Below are 23722 nucleotides of genomic sequence, written 5' to 3' on the forward strand. Positions count from 1 at the left end.
CTCAGGCACTCAGCCATTACTCTTCCCTCCCCTCTACGTAACCTTGCAATGCAGAACACTAAGCCAATTCAAAGCTTACACGCACTACATCAGCTTGGCAGTGTGTGGCAGATCTAATCTTTAGTGAATTTGCAGCTTAAATGCCAGCACGTCAACACATAAGCAATCCAGACTTACTGTCAGAGGCTGGTGCTGCTTAGAAGATGTGCCATTATATTCTTTGTCTTTAGTTGTGCAGACAGGCACGTTAAGGCTCCATTCTGCAGTCATTTAAATAAACATAACACATAATAATATCATCCTCCACTACTTCTGTGATGTCTTCTCTTTCACTTGATTAAAAGCCAGATAGATGACAAGTTTTAGCATTCAAGCTATAATTCAACAACTGTTTCCAGGACACCGTGGATAATATGTGCACATGTGAACTGCCTGAAGACTTGCATGTCATTATGCATGCCTGGTCACTAAGGCATGAGACAAATAGTTAGTGCTTAGACACGGCTAAGCACTAACAATTTCCATAAACTGCAAAGAGTTCAAACTTTGTGACATCACAGGCTCACAACAATTTATATTGTCTGGCCACAAGTTATGTGGCGGTACTGGCAGTTAGGTAGAAGGACAGCCTATATAGTAACAACAGCCACATGGTAACTCCTTCTCGCTTGCTTTCTCCAAGTTGGGAATGTTGAGATAGACTAGCAACTTGTCCAAGGTGTGCAATGCCTCTCGCCCACTGACAGCTGGGATAGACTCCAGCCCTCCCGTGACACTGCACAGGACAAAGTGAGTTAAGAAAATGGATTGATGAGCATAAGAAATATGGCATCTGTTGACAGTGACATCACTGTTTTCTTTACTCTTTGGCCATTTATCAGACACCATCTGGACACTCATAGTACGCTGCATGTTAACATATTTCTCCGTGTGAACACATGCTCAAAATGAATTAGTGAAAAGTTCAATTTCTTCCATGGCTATGCTTATACAATATACAATCTCATTCTCAGCCTATTTAAAAATCCCATCTTGGTCCTCTGTGATGGGATATAACTCAATACATGTTTAGGTTTTTGTTAAATGAAAGAAGAAGATAATTTTGAATGTTAATGCATAATCCTAAAATCCAAAAGTGGACCACCTGCCCTTGGAAGCAGATCTTGGGTGCTGCATAATCATGTTACACCTTCCCAGGAAAAAATGGTTCCCTCCCAGCTCATTATTAAAGTGTCTGTTCCTGATATATTCCTCCTACCTGCACTGTATTCACACCTCCCCTGTCTCTTTTCCAAATGGCACCAGTGGTCACCAAAACAGTGCTTATCACCCCTATCAGGTATCAATCACATCACTGGATAAATCATTCTTTAAACATTGACATGCTTTTTTTTTAGTGAGGTAAAACCACAGAAGAACAGGAAATTAAAAATTATGTGACAGTGAAACATGCACCATGTCTGTAAACATGAGAGAAATGAAAAGGGTGTCAATGACAACTCTGATCCTGCAGGGGGAGCCCAACAATCTGGAAACCCATAAATGGCTTATAAATGTGAAGCATTATAAATGATTATGTAATGAACAGCCTAAATCAACAGTGTTAAAACTGCACTTAAATGTGTATTAATCCAACTTTTCAAAAATATTTCTTGTTAAATTATAAACTGGAGACTAGTTGCACATCTTGAGTGTGTGCATGTGTGTGTGTGTGTTACACCCAGTTTATTGAACTGCTCAGTGGGAGCATGTTATCAACGTCTGTTTCCTTCACATTATTCTTAATTATCCTGTTCTTAACTCTGCATCCCGTTGAGAATTTAATCACACACGGCGAAGAAAAAGGAGCCTGCCATATGTCTTTGTGTTTACACAACCTGGATAATAATATTCATGTGGATAATATACTGTACGTGGCATTTCTCCTAGCTGCCAATTAGTCAGAACTGTTTAAGGCGGCATATAATAGGCATACCTACTATTAATTAATTAAAACGGCTGGTACTGAACGTAGGAGTCTCGAAGCGTAGTTATATGCAGAGAGCTGCAGACTAATTGTGTATGTGTACAGTATGTATCATTACCAGTGCAATGATAATAGCATTGTATAGAAACTTGTGTTGAGATGAGCACTTTTCTTCTGTGGTGGAAAAATGAGTGGATTTATGTGGTTTTCTATTAGCCAAAGTGCAAAAGCAACAACCAACCTCCATGGATTCAATATGTCAAAGTATTGGTTGGTCTTGAACCTTGGAAACAGCACCATCTAGTGCAAATCTAATGAAATTACAACATATTGTATTTTTATGGCAATCTTTATTTCACATTGTAGAGCCTCAATTACTCACAAAGGCACACAAGTATCCGTCCTCACTTTTGTTTGTATGGCAAGATCAAACGTACTGAATTAAACAGTGTGGTTACAGTGACGACCTCACACACACACACACACACACACACACACACTGCCACCAAATGGCCTGATCTCTGGACCTGACAGTGAGGATTATTCTGACTACACAGACACAACACCTCTCTAAGACCATGTCTGCCGTCCCTTTTGTTGGGGCCTCACGCCGGAAACACTTTCTGCAGACTGAGGCTTTAGTGTGTATTTTGGTTTTAATGAGGTAAGCCTGTATGTCTGACAACTTTTGTGTGGCAGATTAGACGCACATCATAATATGTGTGCAACATCTTTGGTCATATTTATTCATATGTGTAAAAGCAAGTACCGGTATACCTACAATGAGTAACACAGTCAAATGCTGTGAGCCCCAATTAGCACTACATGTAAAAACACAGAGCGGATGAGGAAACAGTCTGGATGTACTGCCAATCTTATCCATGTATATATCCCCAGTGTGTCTCTAGAATGTTGTCTGAGGCTGCAGTAAATGTTTTATTAGTACAGGCTGAGCAGAGATGGGCTGAAATTCAGCAGCACTATGTTATTTTTTTTCCCCCTGTGCAAACAGTAAACAAGGCAAACTGCTTGGTGTTGCATCCTTGACACAAGTAAAAATGAATGGAACATCTCTATGTGCACAATGTGCCTCTGTGTTCCGCACCTCTCTACAGCCTGACAGACAATCTATGTAATTGTAGTTGCACGCTGACTGCTTTGACTTCCTGTCAGGCTGAATGTTGATCGAATTTCTGTTTTCTGGCAACCTTTAGTTTGGAAGCAACTATGAATAATACAGGAATCTGAATTATGGAAATATATATATATATAATGTACTGTTCCTATGGCATTATGTGGTTTGTTATTTGTGAAGAACAGCCTGTTGCTATAGATGTGTTTAGTGTAAGATGCCATGTTTCCATTTTAACAGTGATTGTGTTGCACACCTGCTTCTATAAAAAGAGGAACGTGCAGATCAAGCAGTGCTGCATGAGCAATATTACATAATGAAGTGTTGTGTCAATGCATGTGAGCTGAGATAAACAGTGCATGATGCTGAGTGTTATTTTCTTAATGTATTGCATACTAACACCTTTTCTTTAAATGGTCACTTTATCCACATCTAACTTGTAACATAGTGTGCAGCACTGTTGCAGTTGGCCAATCAGTTTTAAATAACTGCACAAGGTGTAATATGTGTTTTTCTATAGTGCTGAGGTATAACTGTAATTGACTGAAATCTCCAGAGTACACAGAATTTCTGTTGAAAAAGACCAGAGCAACAAAACAGTGTAAATGTCAAACTGTAATTCCAGCAGAATGTTTTGTGAGCCCTTCGATCCAAAGCCTTCAAACAGCAGTCTGCACACATGGCTCCATTTCCATGTTGGGATGCAGTCCAAGCTGAGATTGGCTGTGATTTAAATGATCAATCAGTCATCTGGAATTGCTTCATCCATCCACTTCATGTAAGCCAGGCTGCCGTCCTCTACTGGGAAACTGAGGACCTCAGGGTTTGCATAGGGATGGACAGACCTTGAAAAGTCCCACAATGCAATGTTTTCATGAATGAATATTACAGAGAAGCTGTACAACAAACAAAGTATACAAAATATGTGACAGTATTGCAGATATTTCCTGATGTAGCATGCTAAGCACCTAGCCTCAGATCATAATACTCCAGAAGAGGGGGTTTTAGCATCTAGTCTGACCTCAGTCCGAATTGAAAATAAAGATTTTTCCAGTCATAATTCTAAATTATCGTGGTAGAACTAGCTACCATTGGAAGCCAGGATTAACTGGTATTCTTGCATGCTAAAGGCTGGAGGAGTAGGCTGAGATTGTGTTGCTTATCCAGCAGATTATCATGCATGTTGTTTGTTGAATGATTTATATGCTGTAGCAGTGAATTGCAATAGTCGACCTGGAACACAGCCATGCCAGAGTGTTAACAAAAAAATGTTGTCTGAGTATAACCTCTTACCTCACATAATCTGTGACTTGCTGGATCCTGGAGGTCTTTGTTTTCACCAGCTGCAACAACAATGACATCTCATCTTACAGAGATCTTCTCCTTTCAACATGCCTGAGTAACAAGCTGACCGCTAAAGCCACCCCTCAGCAGGCTTACCATCAAGATTTCACTTGCTTCCTGGATTTCGCCTCTCCAATAGTACCTAAAAGGATCAGAAAACATGAGGCGCATGTCATTGAGGGTATTAAAAAAATTAAACTGTGTAACATTGATAGAAAACTCTTTCAAAAAGAACACATCAATCTAACCTGGCCTCACCAGTTATTACAGCTACTGTGATTTTACAGTGTTATCGTCACACTGACAGGCTTTTATGGTGTCAAGTGCAAAAGTGCCAGTGTGTGTTCAAACATTGTGCTTTTGTGGGATGTAGAATGTAACTAAAAAGCAATGTTTTAGCATATTTCACCATAAATGCCATAATTTACCACTCTGACGGCCTCACACCAAAACTAATTCAATCACATCCTGTATTTTTAGGTTGAATCCCTATTTGCAGGTGTAAAAATGTCCCTTTCTGTTCCCCCTTCCTCTAAAGTCTGAGCTATTTCCATTTTGTGGTTACGCATTAACGGTAGAGTTAATCCATGCATATAAAAAACTGCCTAACTGCCACCTGTCAGCTGATAGGAGAGCTGATAGAAGCATTCAACTTGTGGTTTCCTAGGAAATCAGCATGTCCATTTATGCACCTATCCATGTGAGAGACATGATAAGTAAGCTACTCTTCGTGGTTATGTGTGTATCAGCTGGGTAGAAAGGACTTTTCAAGGTAGAGGTCAAGTGTGATTTACATTGTGGAGGTCCGGGAGAGAATGTTAATACTGGCTGCCAGCCGTCTTTCCATGATTGCCCTGGACAAAAAAAAAAAAAAAAAAAAAAGACAGAATAGCAAAAAACATGGAAAGGAGAATCAAAACAAGCCAGCCAAGACAGCGTGAGACTGACTGCTTCATTACTCTGCCCATCACACAAAGACTTTATGATGTAAATGCAGGCGAAGAAACAGACGGCAAACTTTGTTTTCTGCTGCAGCTCAGCTAATTTTATATTTTATTGCCACCTTTGCCATGCCCCATCCTCAAGCCAGGGGTTCTGAAGGAGCTGATTTACATATCTAGAAAAGTGCACTGTGGCTATTTTCCCCCTGACGTGTCTTTAATGGATGGAGCTCATTTGCATGCAGTTTAAAATGCCAACAAAAGAAGAGGAGAGTGCAAACGCTGAGCTCTAACCCCACCTGTGGGGTGTTTGACACCACTGGGTCTCATCTCTGGATGGGACAAAGGCAAATTTATACTGGACTTGTTTAAATAATTTTGGCTAATCTGCCGGATAATCTAGAGCTTTAGAGTAAACATGAGATTTAATCCCCTTGAATGTTGCACATGTGTTGTGTTGTACAACATACCTGCTGATATCCTTGGCTGTCTGTTCGTTGGGACTGTTGATAAGAAGGACAGAGTGGTGGCCTGGTACGTAGCTCCCAGTGAAGAATGAGTGAAGCTGGACCCCGATGGACCACAACCCGGGGTACATGGACACAGACAGGACCAGAACCTGGATGTGTTGAAAACATCAACAGATGTGTGGTTAAATGATATTTTATGTCTGAAAGACAGGAAGCTATGACTCAATTTAATTATCTTCTGCCCTCTGACGGGATTGCCATGTTTGGATTGGATTCAGTATTTATCCTCTTATTATTTGGAGCTGTCTGTCACAGATAAATGAGTACTGGCCTTGGCTCAGGCGCAGGGACCAGTTTATAATCTGCCCTACTTCTTCTCTGTGGCAGCACAGCATCGCACCGGTTTGCACGACAATCCAGAACAAATGACATTCAGATTTTTACGCAGGACTTTTACTAAAAGTTTTGAAGTTAAAAAAGTGATAGCTCACCAGACATGACAGGAGCAGCACGAAGCGAAAGGCAGAGTTCACCTCTTTATGGCATCGCTGTAACAGCCACTCCATTCTGATAGTTGGAAGAAATGTCATTCCCAGAGTGCTGCCGGCGCAGTTAACAGGAGGGACGAACTGTGCTAAACTTTGTCCATGTGAATCCACTCAGACTTTTCTTAAAATGTTTAAAGTTTAATAAATCCACTTCAGACACAGAAACCACGCTGTGAAGTCCTTCAGGCGCTGACAGGTACTAAACAGTGGGTCAAATACCGTGATGAACCTCTGCCGCATGTGATTGGCTGCTGAACATTTCCTGCTACGCTGTTGACCAATAGGATTGATGCTTTAGCACTGCAGCTCCGCCTCCAGGGCCTTAGTCATAATCGGCTTTGGAGTTTTAACAGGCAGCATGGGTTTGTAGTGTCAACACAATACACATAACACATCTGTACAGTAGTTTCATAAAAATAAACAACTTTAGTAAGTTTAAAAAAAAATCTTTTGTTATTGTTAGTTTGATTGCCGTTGCTAGGCAACCTCTTCAGCATACATTGACCGATTTCAACTATCTCACAGAGGACATTCCGGGGCAACTACAAGTTTTTTTCAAAAAATTATAATTTTTCAAATATTAAGCAATTTCGGTGTCATTTTTAACATGGGAGTCTATGAGAGAGCCCTTCAACGAGGGTCATCTGCCAAATGTATCTCCTCCTACAAATTCTAAAACTCCATTTTAGTCTTAAAACGCTCATTAGATGCTGCTCTATCAAATTTGTATTTGGAATTTTCTAATTCCGAATCGTTTCCACACGACAGGCTCTCAAAGTTGGAGTGGTTTTTGAGGTCTCCTCTGCTGTTACCATGGTGACAGGCTGACACACAGAGGCATACAAAGCTCTGAATTGCTCTGATTCTCCAGCAATTCAGAGCAATCCTTCATATCAGCGTTCAAAGCAATGCTTCAGCTGCAGCAATCAAACTTGTTTGTATCTGATATTTATATTATTTATAGTAGTGTTAGCAGTAGTATTGATTGACTTTTTGTCTGCCAGGGACACATAAAAATTTGTAACAACAACAGAACTACACCTTATTTTACAAGTGGCAGATTTACCTTCATACTTCTCAAAAGAAAGACAAAGGTATATCTGAAAATACAAACATTTGATGTCACAGCTGATGTCACACAATAAGGAAGTAAAGCTAATGTCAACAAACCACAGGGTTGAGGAAACATTCAGTAGTCCCACGACTGCTGCCTTATAAAACACCTGCTGGTGGCCTGGTGATATTATGGTGGTAAACATTAATAATAAACCCACAGTGATGTGAAACATATCACTGTGGTGTGTGCTATTTCCAACCTAGTGAATGATGAGGAATATATATTAAACAGCAAAGGAACCAAAAGAAAACAGTAGCTACTTCTCAGGACTAGAGGACAAACGCACAGATGGGCTGAGGGCAGACACACACCAACGCAACACACACAGTGGGGAAAACTCTGACACACACAAACAAACACACACAAACAATCCTCTGCAGGAAAAGGAAAAACAGGTTGTTTGTAGAGCTGTCTGTGATTCCTGTAATGTCACTGATGGCCACATGGGGGAGGTGTGGGTTCATGAATTTTCCTTCATCTCCTCCCTGTGTGAATAAGTGAAATGCAGTGTTCATTTAGCATGTATGAATCTCTCATCGATAGAAATGAAATGTAAATGCTTCAACACAGCAAGCTGTATGAGCCTGGTGTGCATTGTTTTGTGTGTCCTCCTCCTCCTCCTCCTCTTCTTCCTCCTTTCTTAGCCTCTCTCTGAACACACAGATTCGACCGCTCAACCACTAGGGGGCACCACAGGAGTCACAGCCTCAGAACAAACCAATTTATTTCCCCCAGCTCACACAGGCTTCTTTTGAGAGCCCATCAGAGAGCTCCAATAGAGCCACTTAAGCCACTATTCCCCAACATGAAAGAAGGCAACCAAAATAGAGAGACCAAAAGAAAGCAAGGGAGGCAAGAGGAGAGGCGTTTGATCTGCTTCTTCTGGGGCATCGCACAGAGGGGTTCACATCCCGGAGCGCTGAGGCCTGTTTGTCCCTTCAGAAGTCTAATGTGAAAAATAAGATAATTTTTATTTCTGTCTATGCTCTTGTCTGTTTGTATGTAATGAGGCCACAAGGTCTGAAATGAGAGTGGAGAGGAGAAAATGAGAGATGAGAAGAGAAAAGGTACAAAGGAATCTGGCAAGTGGTGCCTCGCCTAATTTGCCATTAAACTGTGATCGTCTCTAGGTGAGGATCAATGAAGCCGCCTTGCTGTGAACTCTAGCAGGGAGAATTAGAGAGATGAATAGAGAGCAGAACGCAAAGCCTTGAGTGAGCTGTGTGTGGAAATACAGGTTACAGCAAATGAAAACTCTGAAGTGCTTGGAGGAGAGGTTTTTTTTTAAAGGTGGAGGGGATGAGTTATAAAGCATTCTGTGCAGTTCGTTAGAGTGCCTATGCAGAAAGTTTGACACATGGATGTGTTTGACCATGGAGCCAAAGGTCCAGAGAGAGAGATGGAGGGGTGGGTGGTGTCTATATTGTTACTGCAGACTTTCAACCAGATTATCGGATTACTGCAATCATCTTGACCTTTGGTTATAATTTATATTTTAGACATCAAAACTACTTGGTCAAGGTAGAAAAGGGATAAAACAGATTTTTTTTTCACAATCCCTAAACACATTTTACGCACCAAATTGTTCCATCTCTCCCCATTTCTGGCTGTCATGGTAACAAGCCTCACCCTGGGCGACATAGATATGACCACATGTGTGCCATTGACCTGCTATTTAAAGGCCAGCCTCAAGTGGCCATTTGAGGTATTGCAGTTAAAATGTCAGTGCTCATGCAGTGTCTGTGATATTTAGTTGTTTTGTCACCCTCAAAGTACTAATGTCCTTCCAATGATAAAGAAGGTGGTTCGTGGTGGCCACTTTGACAGTGATGATGATGTCACACCCACAAACAATGTTTTTAAATGCAGAAAAGGATGACGGTGGAAAAAAATCAATGTGCCACCACATACGAGGATTGTGTAGACTCTGAATGCTGTTGTTCTCCTCCCTGTGTGTGGCAGTGCCATTACTGCACTGAATGGGAGGCAGTGAAAGAATCTGGGCACACTACTGAACACACAGAGGTCAGATAAGTCCTAATGACGGGAACTTTCCAGGCTGTGATTACCTAGACTCTTCCTCCCATGGAGGTTAATTAAAAAAGTCATGGAGGCCGGAGCAGGGAAGTGTCTCCACCACTGCTGTGAACCCCGGTGACCTCTCCATCCTCTTGGACAGACAAAGCCATCCATCACAGATGATTCCTGGGCTGTCTGACTCCTGCTGGTGCCACTGAAATCCCAGAGTGACTAAAAACACAGAAGTGTATGTAGCAGCACCGCAACTCAGACAAACAATGAGGAAAAAAATACACCACCGCCAAGACATCCCCTGCTGAAGTCCCTCAGGTAATGAAACCTCTCTCCCCTCAAGGATCAGACAAACACCATATCTTGTCATCTTCCTTCTATTCACTTCCTCGATCTTCGCTCCATTTTCCATTTTTTCTCCATGTCTCAAGTATTGGAGCACACAAAGCTATTGATCAGAAAACTGAACTGTCATGTTCGTTTCTGCTCTGCTCTCCGAAAGATTGCAAAAAGGAGAGCGATTATGTTTGTTTAGCAACATAAACAGACTCCTCATACCGAAATCCGTGGGTAAGCATTAAAGTTCGAGGCTTGCCACGAGGGAAAAGATAAGAGCAAAGACAAAGGGAGTGAAATGGGGCATTTTGGTTGATTGAGTTTGCAAGAGGAGGACAAAGAACCCAGAGCAGGCTTACAGAGAAAAAAAAACATTTTCATAAATCTGTTCTCATGGAGCTAACCTGGAACGGCGAGAGGCTTAAATTACATCCTTCTTGATTGGCTGAGAGGGAGAAACCTATCCAGAGTGTGTGTGCGTGTGAACAGAGAAACCTGTGCTTCCTCATTACACTTTCCTCACCAAGCCGTCTGCAGCATAACCATTCCTTGTGCTGACGCAGGTAGAATGAGCTCATTCCCGCTCCATTCACAAGCTGAGTGCACCAAAAAATTCAGAGAAGGGAGAAGTATAATAAGTTCAGACTCCAAGTTAGAGTGCCTGCAGGCAATGATGTGGAGGATGAACAGTGGAGACTTAATGGAAGAGGAGTGTGAGAAAGGGGGTTACATCTAAAAAAAAAAAAAAGGAGACAGGGAGATAAACACATCTCTACTGTGCTATTTCTCTACAAATCCTTACATGTATTTTGCACAGCAGTTGCATTGAAATTGCATTCGAAATAATGAACTGAAATACTGAGGAGGATTATAAACGATGAACAATACAGGTGGGTTCAGGGTTGGTGTCGTGCTAGCACAGAATGCACTGATGCACAAAGATCAGAATTCACAGATACATTTAAAGTTCATAGAAAGTTCTGTCTGCAAAAGCAAGGTCATTGAAAAAAAACATGGCACTGAAAAAAAAAAATCAATACAGTCATTGATGTGCTGTCCAATGCAGATCAAACTTAGTGCTGGGTGCATATTAGGCGTGTATGTGCGAGACTCAACGATCAGAAAGTGGCATTATTTAAATCCAGGAATCACCATGAAAAGGGCAGCCAGAGGCATGCTTAGGGCAACCTTTCATAGAAAGCCCATAATCAGCCAACCGGCTGCCTTTTGCTCCTGTTTACCCTATTTATGAGTCACCCCTCAACCTGCAAACGCTTCATCTAATCTGCTCTTCATCCTCTTCAGTCAGAAAGCAGCACCTTCATATTCTTGGATATTTCCATCAGGGTCTTGTTTAGCTCCACTTATTATTCAGCCCTTTACTACCAGTCAGGTGATAACCTCCAGTTGCCGTGAGCAATTAACAAGTACACCTGCTGTATGGGGTCCTCAAGGATGGATCCTTTTTCGCGCCAGAGGAGGAACGTGGTAGGACAGATCAAGGAGGAAGAAGGGAGGAGGGAACAAGAGATTTGTGGTAATTCAAAGGGAAATCAATGCTAATGAATGGGTTCGTTCATGCAACGTGATGATAAGGAAAGTTTAAGAGAATGCTGCAGGATGTAGTTTGACCAGAAACAGATAAGGATGATTGGTATCAAGGATGGACAACACGCTCCTGCACTTCTCATTAGGAAGTGGTTTAAAACTAAAGCCCCGGTCAATATCTGTGGTATTAAGCAACCCGGTTTCCTGTGATTTAAACAAGGCAGCCAATTCAGTACAAAACACGTGCACAGTACTAAAAGGCCTGACCTAAAAAAAAAAAAAAAAGAATGTGCATGGTCGGAAACGATGATTAGCACATGTCAATGTGTCCCAGCAGAGCATCACTGTGCCTGCGGCAGCTTGCGGATCCTGCTGCCATCTCTTCCCAAAAAAAAAGTTTCGACACATACTCACAGCTAATTTATCAGACCAAGCCAGCTCCTTTCATTGCTGCATTGTCACGTGGTCAGCATGGGCACAGCTACACAGCCAAATACAAAGTAAGCACCACTTTTCAACAATCTTTGCTACAGTATAGCACTTCTGTGGCATCCCTCCGTATATAAATGAGCCTTGAGCATTACAAGTTCATCAAAATCTCTCACATCCTTAAACGCTGTTATTTTTCCTGCAACACATTAAGACAGCTGAAGTTGTCTCTCTTTAGTGATAAATGTAGCAGAAACAGCATGAACCAAACATGCAGCCAATGCGAGGAGGAAAAACAAAATCTTTACTTTCATAACACCAATAACACTTCTGAGTCAGAAAAGCACAGCCAACATGAGCTGATGGTTAAAAAAAGAGCCTCCGCTCTGCTTCTCAAAAACTGTTGCTTATGTTTTATCATGTGTAACAGACATCTCTCCAAGCTCACAGCATTCAAACTTCACCCTGCACTGTACCACTGCACCCTCATAGAACCCTAACCAATGGATTTTCTCAGAAAAACAAGGTTCCTGACGTGGATGCTATCAGTAATATCAAATGATTTGATGAATTCAGGTGTGGTGCTGGAGGAAGGAAAGCAGGGTTGTTCGGTAAAAGTGCTAATTAAAGTGGGAAGGTGCATTAAAATGCTACAAATTAGCAGCGCGTCTCTGGTGATATCAAGTATTTTGCAGGTTGCATGAGTAAACACATTTATTCTGCCTATTTATCCGCTCCTATTTATTGGCCTCAACAGTTGCACAATGCTACAATGAATGTACCGGTAGTTGGGCGGGGGGGGAGGTTTACAGCAGATAACAATAGAAGCAGGAGCGGCGGAGATCAAACGATTTTATTTCTGTTGTAAGTGGGAGAAGGGGGCCTCCTTCGGTTTCCCTTGTGGGACCGCTGCTCCAGATTCTGATATCCATTTTCCCTTTGTTTTCTCTCTTGGCCCTTTGAAATATTTAGTGAGAATCCCTGACTAACACATTAACTGTGTGCGTATGTGTGTGTGTGTGAACACATTTGCAATCACTACGCTTCCTCCAGGCATCAGTCATCAACCGTGCACTCAACATCTGGACGTGGACGGCCTTTCCCTCAGGACAGGAACACTTCTCCTTTTTAGCACAGAGCTCATCCTGAGGGACGGCTTCTTCCAGCCCAGCCCTGGTACCCTCACTTTGTTCTACCACTGAGGAATCCCCCCCCCCCTCTCCATCTCTGTATCTCTCCCTCTGTTGGAGCAGCACCGCCATAACCTTCTCCCATGTGTGAGCTGAACATGTATATATGTGTGATGTGAAATCGAAGCACTTTGGCCACATAGCAGGTGGAGGAAGGCCCCAGTGATGTAATTATTGTGCTGATAAAGACTGATGGAGGGAGGGCTGGAGACTCATCACCATGGCAGCTGAAAATCACTGCTGCTCAATGGGAAAAGTATTCTTTGTAAAAGGTATTTTCTTATGAATTCATGTTTTTTAAGGCGATCTTTAACCCTTGTGACAACAATACTTAACACTGGGTGAAAACAAAAGAGCCCGCAGTGTCAGGGGGACTCAAACCTCGGAGTAAAAGTCTGCCAGGTTGCATGTACCTCTTTACTTTTGCAGCTGTTTAGGTTTCTTTGTCGATTGCATCACATCTTTGTTACTAACAGAATTCTCACTTTCAGGTTTTGCACTTTTTTTTTTGTTTTGTTTGTGATGAGGGGTAATTTGCATCTGTTCTTTAGCTTCCCAAACTGTGTATTTAATCTGGAGTCAGTTCAACCAAATATTAAATATTTTAAACTGTAAAAATAAGCATGATTTCATGATGCTTTACCGCCAGCAGAGCATCCTCTCTGCAATCACCGCTACCTTGTTAGTGCACATTCACCATATGAGGCGTGTTGTATTAGTTATTCTAATGCGTGTCTTGTTATCCATACAGATGAGAGAGGGAATAAACCAACAGATGGCCGGGGAAAGAGGGAGTCACAGGCAGAAAAATCCTCCTCCAGGAATGTGAGGTTCGCACTCATCGCCTGCACTCACCTCGAGACTCCAAGACAATACTCTCCGCCACCGAATGTTTTCACCGCTCTCCAGCTCTGCTCCATTCTTTGTGATGTCTTGGCGATACGCCAGTCAGCCGATTGTGTGTAAAAGTTGCACAGGGGACTGCCAGATGAGATTTAATCTCTCCTCTCTTTCCAGGTTTCCTGGATACTAACGAGTATCAATAATATGGTTATTTCACAGATATGGATCTTCAAAAACTGAGAAAAAAAAAACACTAAACTGCACAGACGAATGCCCTGTTGGCCTTCTAAACCACGGTACATTTCATTATCTGTTTGCAAACACAGCTAGCTTCCATCTCTGGAGGAATAGCACATCCAATTTCAGAGCATTTATCTTCTAATAGAAGACATTTGCTAAGCTAATTGATAATATATTCAATAATGAGACGAAGTTGGGTGATTTATTTTCAGTAACAAGATATATCAAAATAACATAGTAGTTAGTTGATGGATGAAAACCGAAAAGGTGTTTCAAACATGAATGGACATATTTTGTTTTTATTTTGCACCTATTATACATTGATTGGCTCATTATTTCAGCTGAAACCAAACAAACCTGTCAGCACTCACAGCAGACGTATCAGTCTTTTTGAAGACTTCTAGTCATAAATGGTTTATTAATGCTGTATAGCACATTAGGTAAGATACTCTTAGCTGGAAAATACATCCATTAGTGTGCAACTGCATGGGAGGCAGAGACAGAGAGAGAGAGAGAGTGAGAGAAAGAGAGAGAAACCTTAAAAGGTTTTCTATTGCATCAGTTAGCTTATATTTGTCAGAGATGCCTGGGAAGACAGCTGTGTCTTGTGTACAGTGTACTGTAGGTAGAGTCTGAGCTATATATACCTTGTTCTTTAGATTTCTCCCCCTGTTGTTGTCTACCTGACCCCTGCTCTGTGTTCGCGCTGTGGCCCGGTGGCCTGTTTCTCCCTCCTGACACAATGAAGACAGACGAGCTGCTCTGAGACGTGCTCTCTGTGCTCTGTTTTGTCTGATATTTTTTTTCTGCTGGCTGTCACACACCTGCATGGACTACATTCAAATGTGTCTCTAACACAGAGAAAGAGGCACCGCAGCCATCAGCATGATCAACATATGTGATCAGTCTCCATGCATACATATATATGAAGAGCAAATTATGTGGAAAAACTGCCTAATCTATCATATTTAGCTTGGATCAAGCTCCATACATTATTAATGCCTCAGATAATCAACCTGTAATATAGGCTACATAATGAATGAATGTAACAGGCTGGCTTTGAGTAATGAAGTGAGGATGTACTTCACACTCCAAGGAAGTAACTGGGCACCAAGTTTAGCATTTGATTCATGTGTTTGGCCTACTCCAAACCCATTGGGACTGACTACGGAGGACCATTAGTTTTGTTGTCATTGCTAACTGCATCACACAGGAGACTTTGCTACATAGTGAGAATATTGCTTTTCCAATTTCACTCTCTTTTAGATATATGGACTCCTGATACACAATGAGTTCATTGATTTTCACTCAGACCTTAAAATAATCCGGAAAACCTTGCAAGTCAGGACAAATTGCAAAACAAAGTAACAACATGAGTTTCATTTTCGCTCCGTGCTCTTTTCCTTGTCTGTCCATCAGCGGCTCTTTCCACCCACTCAATCTCATCACTTGTCAAAACATTTTGCTGACTGCAGTGGTCCAGGTAATAACCATTGTGGGGTGATGCAGTTAATAATATCAAGTGGACTAGAGAATTTCTGCCACCCTCTCTCTCTCTCTCTCTCTCTCTCTCTCTCTCTCTCTCTCCATCATATTGAAAATCAATGTCTGTAATAATGAAAACCTATTGCCACAGTGTATTCTGTATAGAGCAGAATAAATCAACTGGCCCAGTGTCAAACATATCAGCAGTCATTTATGACACCTGAAGGGCTTTTTAAACCACTCATTCACTGTTTACTGAAGCTTAGATAAGTCTGAGCCATTAATTGTCACATTTTTCAAAACAAGGAGGGTAAAAAGTTTCCAAGTATTAAGTGTAAAGTGTACAAAATGTGGGGTGGGTGGGTAAAAGGGGGACATGAAACCAAGACGATCATCCTTTCTTTGACAAGATTTCATCTTCCTTGTCACGTAAAGCAAAGTTTCACAGGCTCTTGAACAGAAAAATCTCTGTAGCAAATATCCTGACATAAAACTGGAATAAAATCACTATCCAAGTGAAAATTAGAGATGGCAGTACTCCCTGACTGGCCTATAATAGGGATTTTATGTGTAGCAGTATAAAAAAGAAACGTAGTGATCTGTGAAAAAGGGAAAAAGGGAAGAAAAATTACAAAGCGCCTCCAAGGGCCTGTCTCGTTATTATTAGTTTTAGATGAAAAACACAAGAGCTACCCAAGAGGCAGCGCCATGCGGCAGGCAGCCGTTCTGTGACATTTGAAGGGGGGGAGTGGCGCCAGAAAGGGAGTGGGTGAAAACTGGAAAAGTAGCAAAACTATTGAAGTATTCCGTGAATAAAAGAAGAGCCACACATCAGGGAGTCATGAGAGAGCACGACCAAATGACCAGGATGTTTGACAAAGCTGAGCTACCAACATTTAGAATTATACACTGTTAGGAGAGATTATTTTTTACAGTGTATTTTATCACAGATTACTGATGATGATGTTTGGGTTGGTGAAGCAAATCTGCAGGGGAGTGAAGGGTTTACTCCACATCTGTCAGGTAGCACTGAGACTTGACCCCAGAGCAGGCACAAACAGGTTCACCAGAGAGGGAGAGTCCGTACAAGTGGGTACACCAAAGGCAGTCTACAGGGCAACAGTACAGAAGCTTGACCAAAGCAGTGACAAAGTCCAGGCGAGAATTCGGTAACCAGGGAAATCAGTCCCCGAGGCAGAAGTACAGATAAGGGCAAGGCGAGAAAAACACAGTCAACCAGAACTAACTAGGGCTAGGGCTAGGGCAAAGGTACCGAGAAGGAGCACGCTAGTAATCCAAAACGAGGTCCAAAGGGGGTAGCACACACAGGTAAGTAATCTGAGGAAATGCTGGAACACAAGGGTAAATCCACAAAACGATCTGGCAGGGAGTAGTAGTCAGCAGGGTGTTCAAATAGTTTCCAGTTCCCAGGGGATCACAGGAAAGTCTGGGCGTGGCCAGAGCCTGGAGGCGGGAATCGGCCAGCAGCGGAAACCGGAAGGGAACTGGAAATCACAGACTTCACAAGTCCTCACAACATCTTGGCTGGTCTCCATTGGGTGGTTGGTTTGTTAGGTACATACTTGACAATAAATGTGTCCAAAGTTGAAGTTTGAAGCCTCTTTCAAATGCTTCTAAGAAATCAGTGACAGACAGTGAAAGATATCTAGTCTGTGTACCACTGATTAAACTGAACCTAAATAATATGCATATTAAGTTACTTTGTTATTCCCCAGCATGTGCTATGCACACATTTTAGTTCACTAACATGCACAACAGCAGCCATCTTTATGTGCAATATAAGTATTAAATATTTCAGTGAGTATCCCGAAGTTTGCACCAGAAAAATCTGCAGTCCTGAAAAACACAACAGCATATACATGTGATGGAGGCTTGTGATGTCTTGCCTGAAGACATGCTTTGCAAAGTACATCTGAGGAGAAGGCAGTTGCATCAGTCTCAGTTGTACCTGGAATGGCGAAGAGAGCAGTTCAGGTGAGCAGGAGAAGGAAAAATAACACACACACACACACACTCTGACAGGCTTAGCAGTCAACTGACAGATTTTCACAGCAGACAAAAAACTGTACTCGGACTAAGTTTAGAACTGTCAGTCAGATCATTAACCAGAGTTATTAATCACAAAAAGTAACGTATGTTCTTGATTAGTCAACTCAACTCATAGCGCAGCTACCAAAGCAGTGCACAGTCCACAGTGTCAGCTACCCAGGTTCCTTGTAGGCTGTCATGCTGAGCCCTCTGCAGCCAGTCAGCCCAGCCTGCATGCTAAACGGTCATCAGACGTTTGATAAACTCATCAGAATATCAGAGAAACACATAGGAGGCAAAAAAACTGACAATCCTCTGCTTGTCTACACATGTCAATTATGTCAATATGTGTTAAAACACAGCAGTGGGAAGTGTCAGCTGTCAGTCATTTACACCAGCACTTATTTTGATGTCAAGCACATAAATAACATTTAACCGTGATAGAAAAACATGACATGTTGACAGTAGTCTTGCATGTCATGAAAAAAGAAAACATAAGAGAAAGAAATGTATCTGAATCTTTGCCATATATTTTATAATGACTCCCGCTGCTTTCATGATTAATAATCCTCTCAGAAACATTTCAGGACTGACTGTCGCTCCAACTTCCTGAGAAAACGTCTTCCTGTTAAAGCTGTGATTAGTTTTACAAAACCTTTGGTTTGTGAGAATAATTCACAGAATGCGTCCTGCTGCCAAAGACTTTTAAATGTGACATGCGAACATGGGCCGATCGCTCAATCAGTCCATGCAACTGCAGCTAGAAACAGACTGCTGTAAAATTATAATGTATTAATAGAAGCTGTATTGTAAAGAAGTAAAAGGGTTTAATAGACATAAGCGGATAAGAGTTAGAGCAATATAATAATCATAAAGAAATGATAAAACTACATTTCAGGTTGATTGGATTGATCACATATGTATACCAAACTCCATAGATAGGGGGCACTGCTGAGGCGTTTAGCTACAGTGCAATGTGATTTTTTTGAATTTTTTTATGGTGACTAAATAAGTTTGGTGACTTTTTTTTTCCTTCAAATTTGCAATTCTTTCAAAACTAATAATATTTAAATTATGCACTATTGCTCCAATGTCTGCATGAATTCTTCCCTCTATGTTGGAGGAAGATGGAGGACAGATTATATACCCCTGAGGTTCAGCTCATATGTATAGCTCATACATGCACCAAATTATATACAACCATACACAAGGTGGCAGTATTTATGTTTAAGAATGGACGAGTTATTTACCTCACCTTGTGAGGTAATGCTAGCAGTCTTGTTAGGTGCAGGGATAAAAGTTTTAACTACTGACATACCTCTGTGGAGAGAGTCTGTAGAGAGATTAAACAAGACAAAAGAAAGACAGAAAGCAAATGTTGTGTTACTGGATGAGCACGTCCATAAGGGGCATCCTGAGGGGGTGTCATCATCACAAGCAGGCTGGGGCACAGCAGAGACAGATCTGTGTCCATATGCTGGTGCTGCACTGTCATGTTGGCATAAATCCTGCAGCGATGCCATCTATAAATCCAGTAGATGAAACATGAACAAGGATTAAAATTCAACAATTAAATCATATGCACGCCTTCTCCACAGGGATGTATGTCAGGAATAGCTTTTTCAGAAGTGATCTGATGTTTGAATCCTGAAATGTTTCAGTAGTTTTTTTTTCTGCATTAAGAGTTCAAACACTCTTAGACAGACATCTCATCCTGGACCAGGTCAGTTGTGTATTACTGCATTTTATTATGCATTATTATTTGGAATATTTTTTTGTACTATATAATTTGTGGCCAACAGATTTAGGTTTCAATACGAGAAAATCAAAATAGGGAAACTAGCCACTTCCTGAATACTGATCATAACGTGCCATGCTGTTTAACATAATGACAGAAGAGAGAGGAAGCAAAGTTGAGGAAGAACATTGTATCATTTCTGATTCTAATAATATATGTGATCATTATATATTATAACATATCATAGAAACTCAGATGTTTCATTTTCAAAACCTCCAATTAATATGTTTTCAATAAGTAACAGTGAAAAATACCCACATTAAGATTTCTTGTGTCTCTGTACCTCTCTGTAAAATGTCATTATTATGCAAGTCATGGTATTTCCTCCCAATTAAAAAATGTATTTGTTGTTTGAACTGTTTAGAGTTTATTATGTAATATTAAAATGAATATGAGCGTTTTGATGAAAGCGTAATTAAACTTTACAAACTGCATTTTGTATTTGTTCAAGTCCTATTTATTTTCATCATGTAGTTTAAACTCTAATTTAAAAAGACAGATGAAAATGAACAACTTGCTGAAATCTTTGTGCGTTGCTGCAGGGTTTAAAAAATGACCTCTTTTGAACTTTCCAGTGTTAAACTGAGTGATGCAGTGGCAAAGTTACACAAATGTGTTGATGATCATCAATAGACAGTCCAGGAAAGTTTTCTATTTGACAGTATGATGAACAAACAGAGGTCCTTTTGTATTGATGAATGTGGATTAACTCAAAATTCTCAAAATGATAGCAAAGAATAGAATAAAATGTTGTCAACATAGTTAATATACAATGAGAGAGGAGGAGCAGCTCCTTGAAAGTGCAAGAAGTGCTCCTTGTTCTGACTGAGACACCTGTAATGCCTGCCAGAGCGTGGGAACTAGCTTGTGACTCTGAAACCTCCTGCTGTCTGCCTCAGTGCAGCTGCGATACCCATATACGGCATCAGTCTCTCAATGGATGATCGGTGAAAGGTCAGCATCAGATTAGTGGAGGGACCATCAGGAAGTGCAATCGCTGCTGCATCTTCCTAATAATCGCTGTGGTGTTCTCTGTCCAGGAGAGGACAGCAGAGATGAGAACACACCAAGAACCTGAAGGTGTGGCCCCTCTCAACACACTCACCATTGCTATAGAGGGTGGTGCAACTCATAACATGTTGTGTAAACTGTTTTCTAACATATTAGAAATAAGGTAATAATATGTCGAGGTGAGTTTATACCTTCTTCCCCTGTCTCTGAGCAACACAATCATCAAAACATTTAGCAAGAAGCGTTGCTTAGTAGCAGTGACAGATGCCAGAGTCTAAATGTAGTAGAAATCTAAATTTTTTAAGAAAACTTTGTGACACTTGGCAACAAAAGCTACTTACTGTTACTGTCTAAAATCTTAAACTGCAGAAAAGTCTGTCATGAATATTATTGGTGATGAGGCTGGGCTCCTTCCTCTGTAGCTGTTGTGATTTTGTGTGTCTTTGTGTGTCTGTTACTGGAGAGAGGGGAAAAAAACATGCAGCCAAACACCAATTGCCAACTGTGTTGTGACACTGTTGGGAGCTGAGTTGTACCCAAAAAAAAAAAATGGTGCTGCTAAAAATTAATACTGTTTTGAATTTAATAAGGTAGAATCATAAAAGACATGCAAACATGATGCTCGTCTTTTTGTGGCACGGCGGTTAGATTGATGGATTTTCCCAAAAGGCAGAAACAGAAGCAAATAGAGAGAGAGAGAGAGAGAGAGAGAGAGAGAGAGAGAGAGAGAGAGAGAGGACAGAAGAAGAAGAAGAAGAGTGAAGAAGAGGGAAATGAAACAGTATAACCACGGGGGACGTCTGCGACCTTATGCATTTGGACTCTTGATGCCGCGGTGCATCACAATACGATCAATAGCGATGCAATGCAGACATGTGGGTTCTTGCACAATGGGGTTTAAGTGTGAAATCCATCCAGCTATGTACACGCATGTGAAAAACAAACACACACACACACAGGGTGGGCTCCTTCATTCACATAAGAATGAATCACCGGCATCAAAGCTTCGTCTCGGGCTCATGCCTCTGCATTTACATGACTGTCTATCATGAGCACGATGTCCATACACACAGACAAAGAGAGGCAGGTGGTGAAAGAGACCAGTAAAGCTGTACCTTTGAACATGTGCATCTGCAGGAAGAAAGGACGGATGACACACGACAACCAAACACTGAACAAATGGTGCAGATAATCTTACACATTTATATTAATGACAAATATAAGGATGCCAACAGCTTCGGGCCGCCTTTTGTAATGTTTTTCAACTACAACTTTAAAATTCATTTTATGACTTGACCAAGTATACTCTGCTGTTTGCTACTGGCTGCTGTATGTCTTCATGGTGTAATACCCCTTTAATACCGCAAGTAATTCTCTATTAGTTGAAGTAAATCGTTGAAATAAAAAAAAAAAAACTTTTGTGAACTATGCCTTACTCCACAAACTCTGTGGATGTTGTCTCCCATCAGCCCTGATATTTGGATTAATACCATGGAACAATTTAGCCGTGTGAACTGGACAGATGAGACCGTGTTCACAATCTCTTTCGGAGTGGGTGAGCAAAACACTATTGATTTTACCTCTGCAGGTGGATTAAGAAACACATTTACCTTCCTCAGGAGAGCAGTCCTGGAAAGACTTCAGTGTAAATATGAAATACCTGTGTGTGTGTTTGTGGACAGACAGACAGACAGACAGACAGACAGACAGACAGACAGACAGACAGACAGACAGAGATAGATTGCTATAGGTGAAAGTCTGGCTGTGACATTTGGCTGTTTTTTCTGTTGTCTGACATTTCTGCAGTCAAACAAACAAGGTCCAATCTGTCAAGAGCAACAGAGCAGCACAGCGAGATACTGGATCGTAGAAAATTGTCACTACAACGTAATCTAATGGAGATGTAGATCCTTTAAAATGGGAAAAGTCAGACCATCAAGGCTCTGCAGTTATTATTATCATCATACAATGGCCGAATCAATTCAAGGTTGGTGCATTGTGTAAAAGGAACATTGTGTAATGAGTGCAAATTACATAATGTATAGGGAGACTGGATATGGCTCCACAGCTTTGACATGAGAATAACCATGTAACATTATTGTGATATAGTGAACCATAGTGACAGTGCAGATAAGTTCTAGGTGCTGGCCTGTATTTTCCTGCCTCTCTAATGCTGTCTTATTACCAGCTCCCATCCCAGAGGAAAAGACCTCCCTTTCTACCTGTGATCTTCCAGCCCTGACACTATCAGCTCAGTGTCTCTGCTGATGCCATGCAAAATGACAGCCCCAAGTCCTCTGTTCCACTGGCAGATAACAGTGCACTGAGGCCCCATAAAGCAGAAAATACCAAATCACACTCGGCTAATACCCTCAGTGGTGACAGCCTCCGTCTTATAGTTCACTTGAAATTCGCTGCAGCAGATATTCTGAGGGCTGTCCTACTCCAGTGGCTTTTGCAAGTTTGCTAGGAAAACTCTTTTACTGAGTTTGCATGGTGGAGAACAAAGAAACTGCCAAAGAAAGCATCAAAGATGGAAGCTGGGTTGTATAAGAGGTGACAGAAGCAGCAGCTTTTGAGTGCTAACAGAAGTTTTTCTTTAAAATCTATAGGAGAACCTCAGTCATCCAGGCGAAGCCTGGAGTATGATTGCACAAAGTGGTGTGAACATTTGATAGAGATGTATGCCTCCTCCTGGAAACACTGATTGGGTGAATTCTGTTTGAAGCAGAACAGACCGGCTTGTGATTGTCTCGGGAAGAGGTGGGACAGACATCATCCTGTCATTGTGTTCCAGTGGAGAGAAGGGTGCTGGTGATTTATAGGCTTAACCAATCTCCTTTGCATTTGTGTGAGCTGAGAATTTCCCATGTGTATGCCGCACCATTCAGACAATCCTTTGCTGCCCTTCTTTTCGGGCTCGAGCCTGGTCATCAAGGTTGACCCACAGCGGCAGCGCTTTCGATTCGCTCACCAGCAACACAACGGCCATCTGGGAGTGGCGTGATGCCAGCCGAGGCGGCGGGATGTCTTCCAGGTATCTCATGTGGCGTGCTGGGTAGTAACAGTTATACTAAGAGCTCTGCCCTTGTGAAAGTCTCACCTGTCATACTGCTTGATCAACAGCTTGAGGGCCCTTAAGGACCTTTTCTGTACTATACTGAAAAAAGAATATGCAACACAGCTTCAGGTGATCAGCATCTCTGGCCCTGGGAGAGCAAAGGCTGAAGCCCACAGTGTAAAA

The 23722-nt window shown here is 41.5% G+C and overlaps 1 protein-coding gene across 1 annotated transcript; it reads right to left on the minus strand.

Annotated features, from left to right (window-relative positions):
* Positions 1 to 3270: 3270 nt before the first annotated feature.
* LOC114443977 (protein CutA homolog) lies at positions 3271 to 6583 on the minus strand. Its single transcript, XM_028418370.1, has 6 exons — positions 6345 to 6583; positions 5854 to 6002; positions 5237 to 5296; positions 4539 to 4584; positions 4392 to 4441; positions 3271 to 3943 (listed from the first exon to the last, which is right to left on the minus strand). The coding sequence occupies exons 1-6, from the start codon at positions 6441 to 6443 to the stop codon at positions 3841 to 3843; spliced, it is 507 nt and encodes a 168-aa protein (XP_028274171.1). The 5' UTR covers positions 6444 to 6583; the 3' UTR covers positions 3271 to 3840.
* Between the last annotated feature and the right edge of the window lie 17139 nt (positions 6584 to 23722).

Source organism: Parambassis ranga, chromosome 12 (assembly GCF_900634625.1).
Source record: "Parambassis ranga chromosome 12, fParRan2.1, whole genome shotgun sequence".
Classification (NCBI taxonomy): Eukaryota; Metazoa; Chordata; class Actinopteri; family Ambassidae; genus Parambassis; species Parambassis ranga.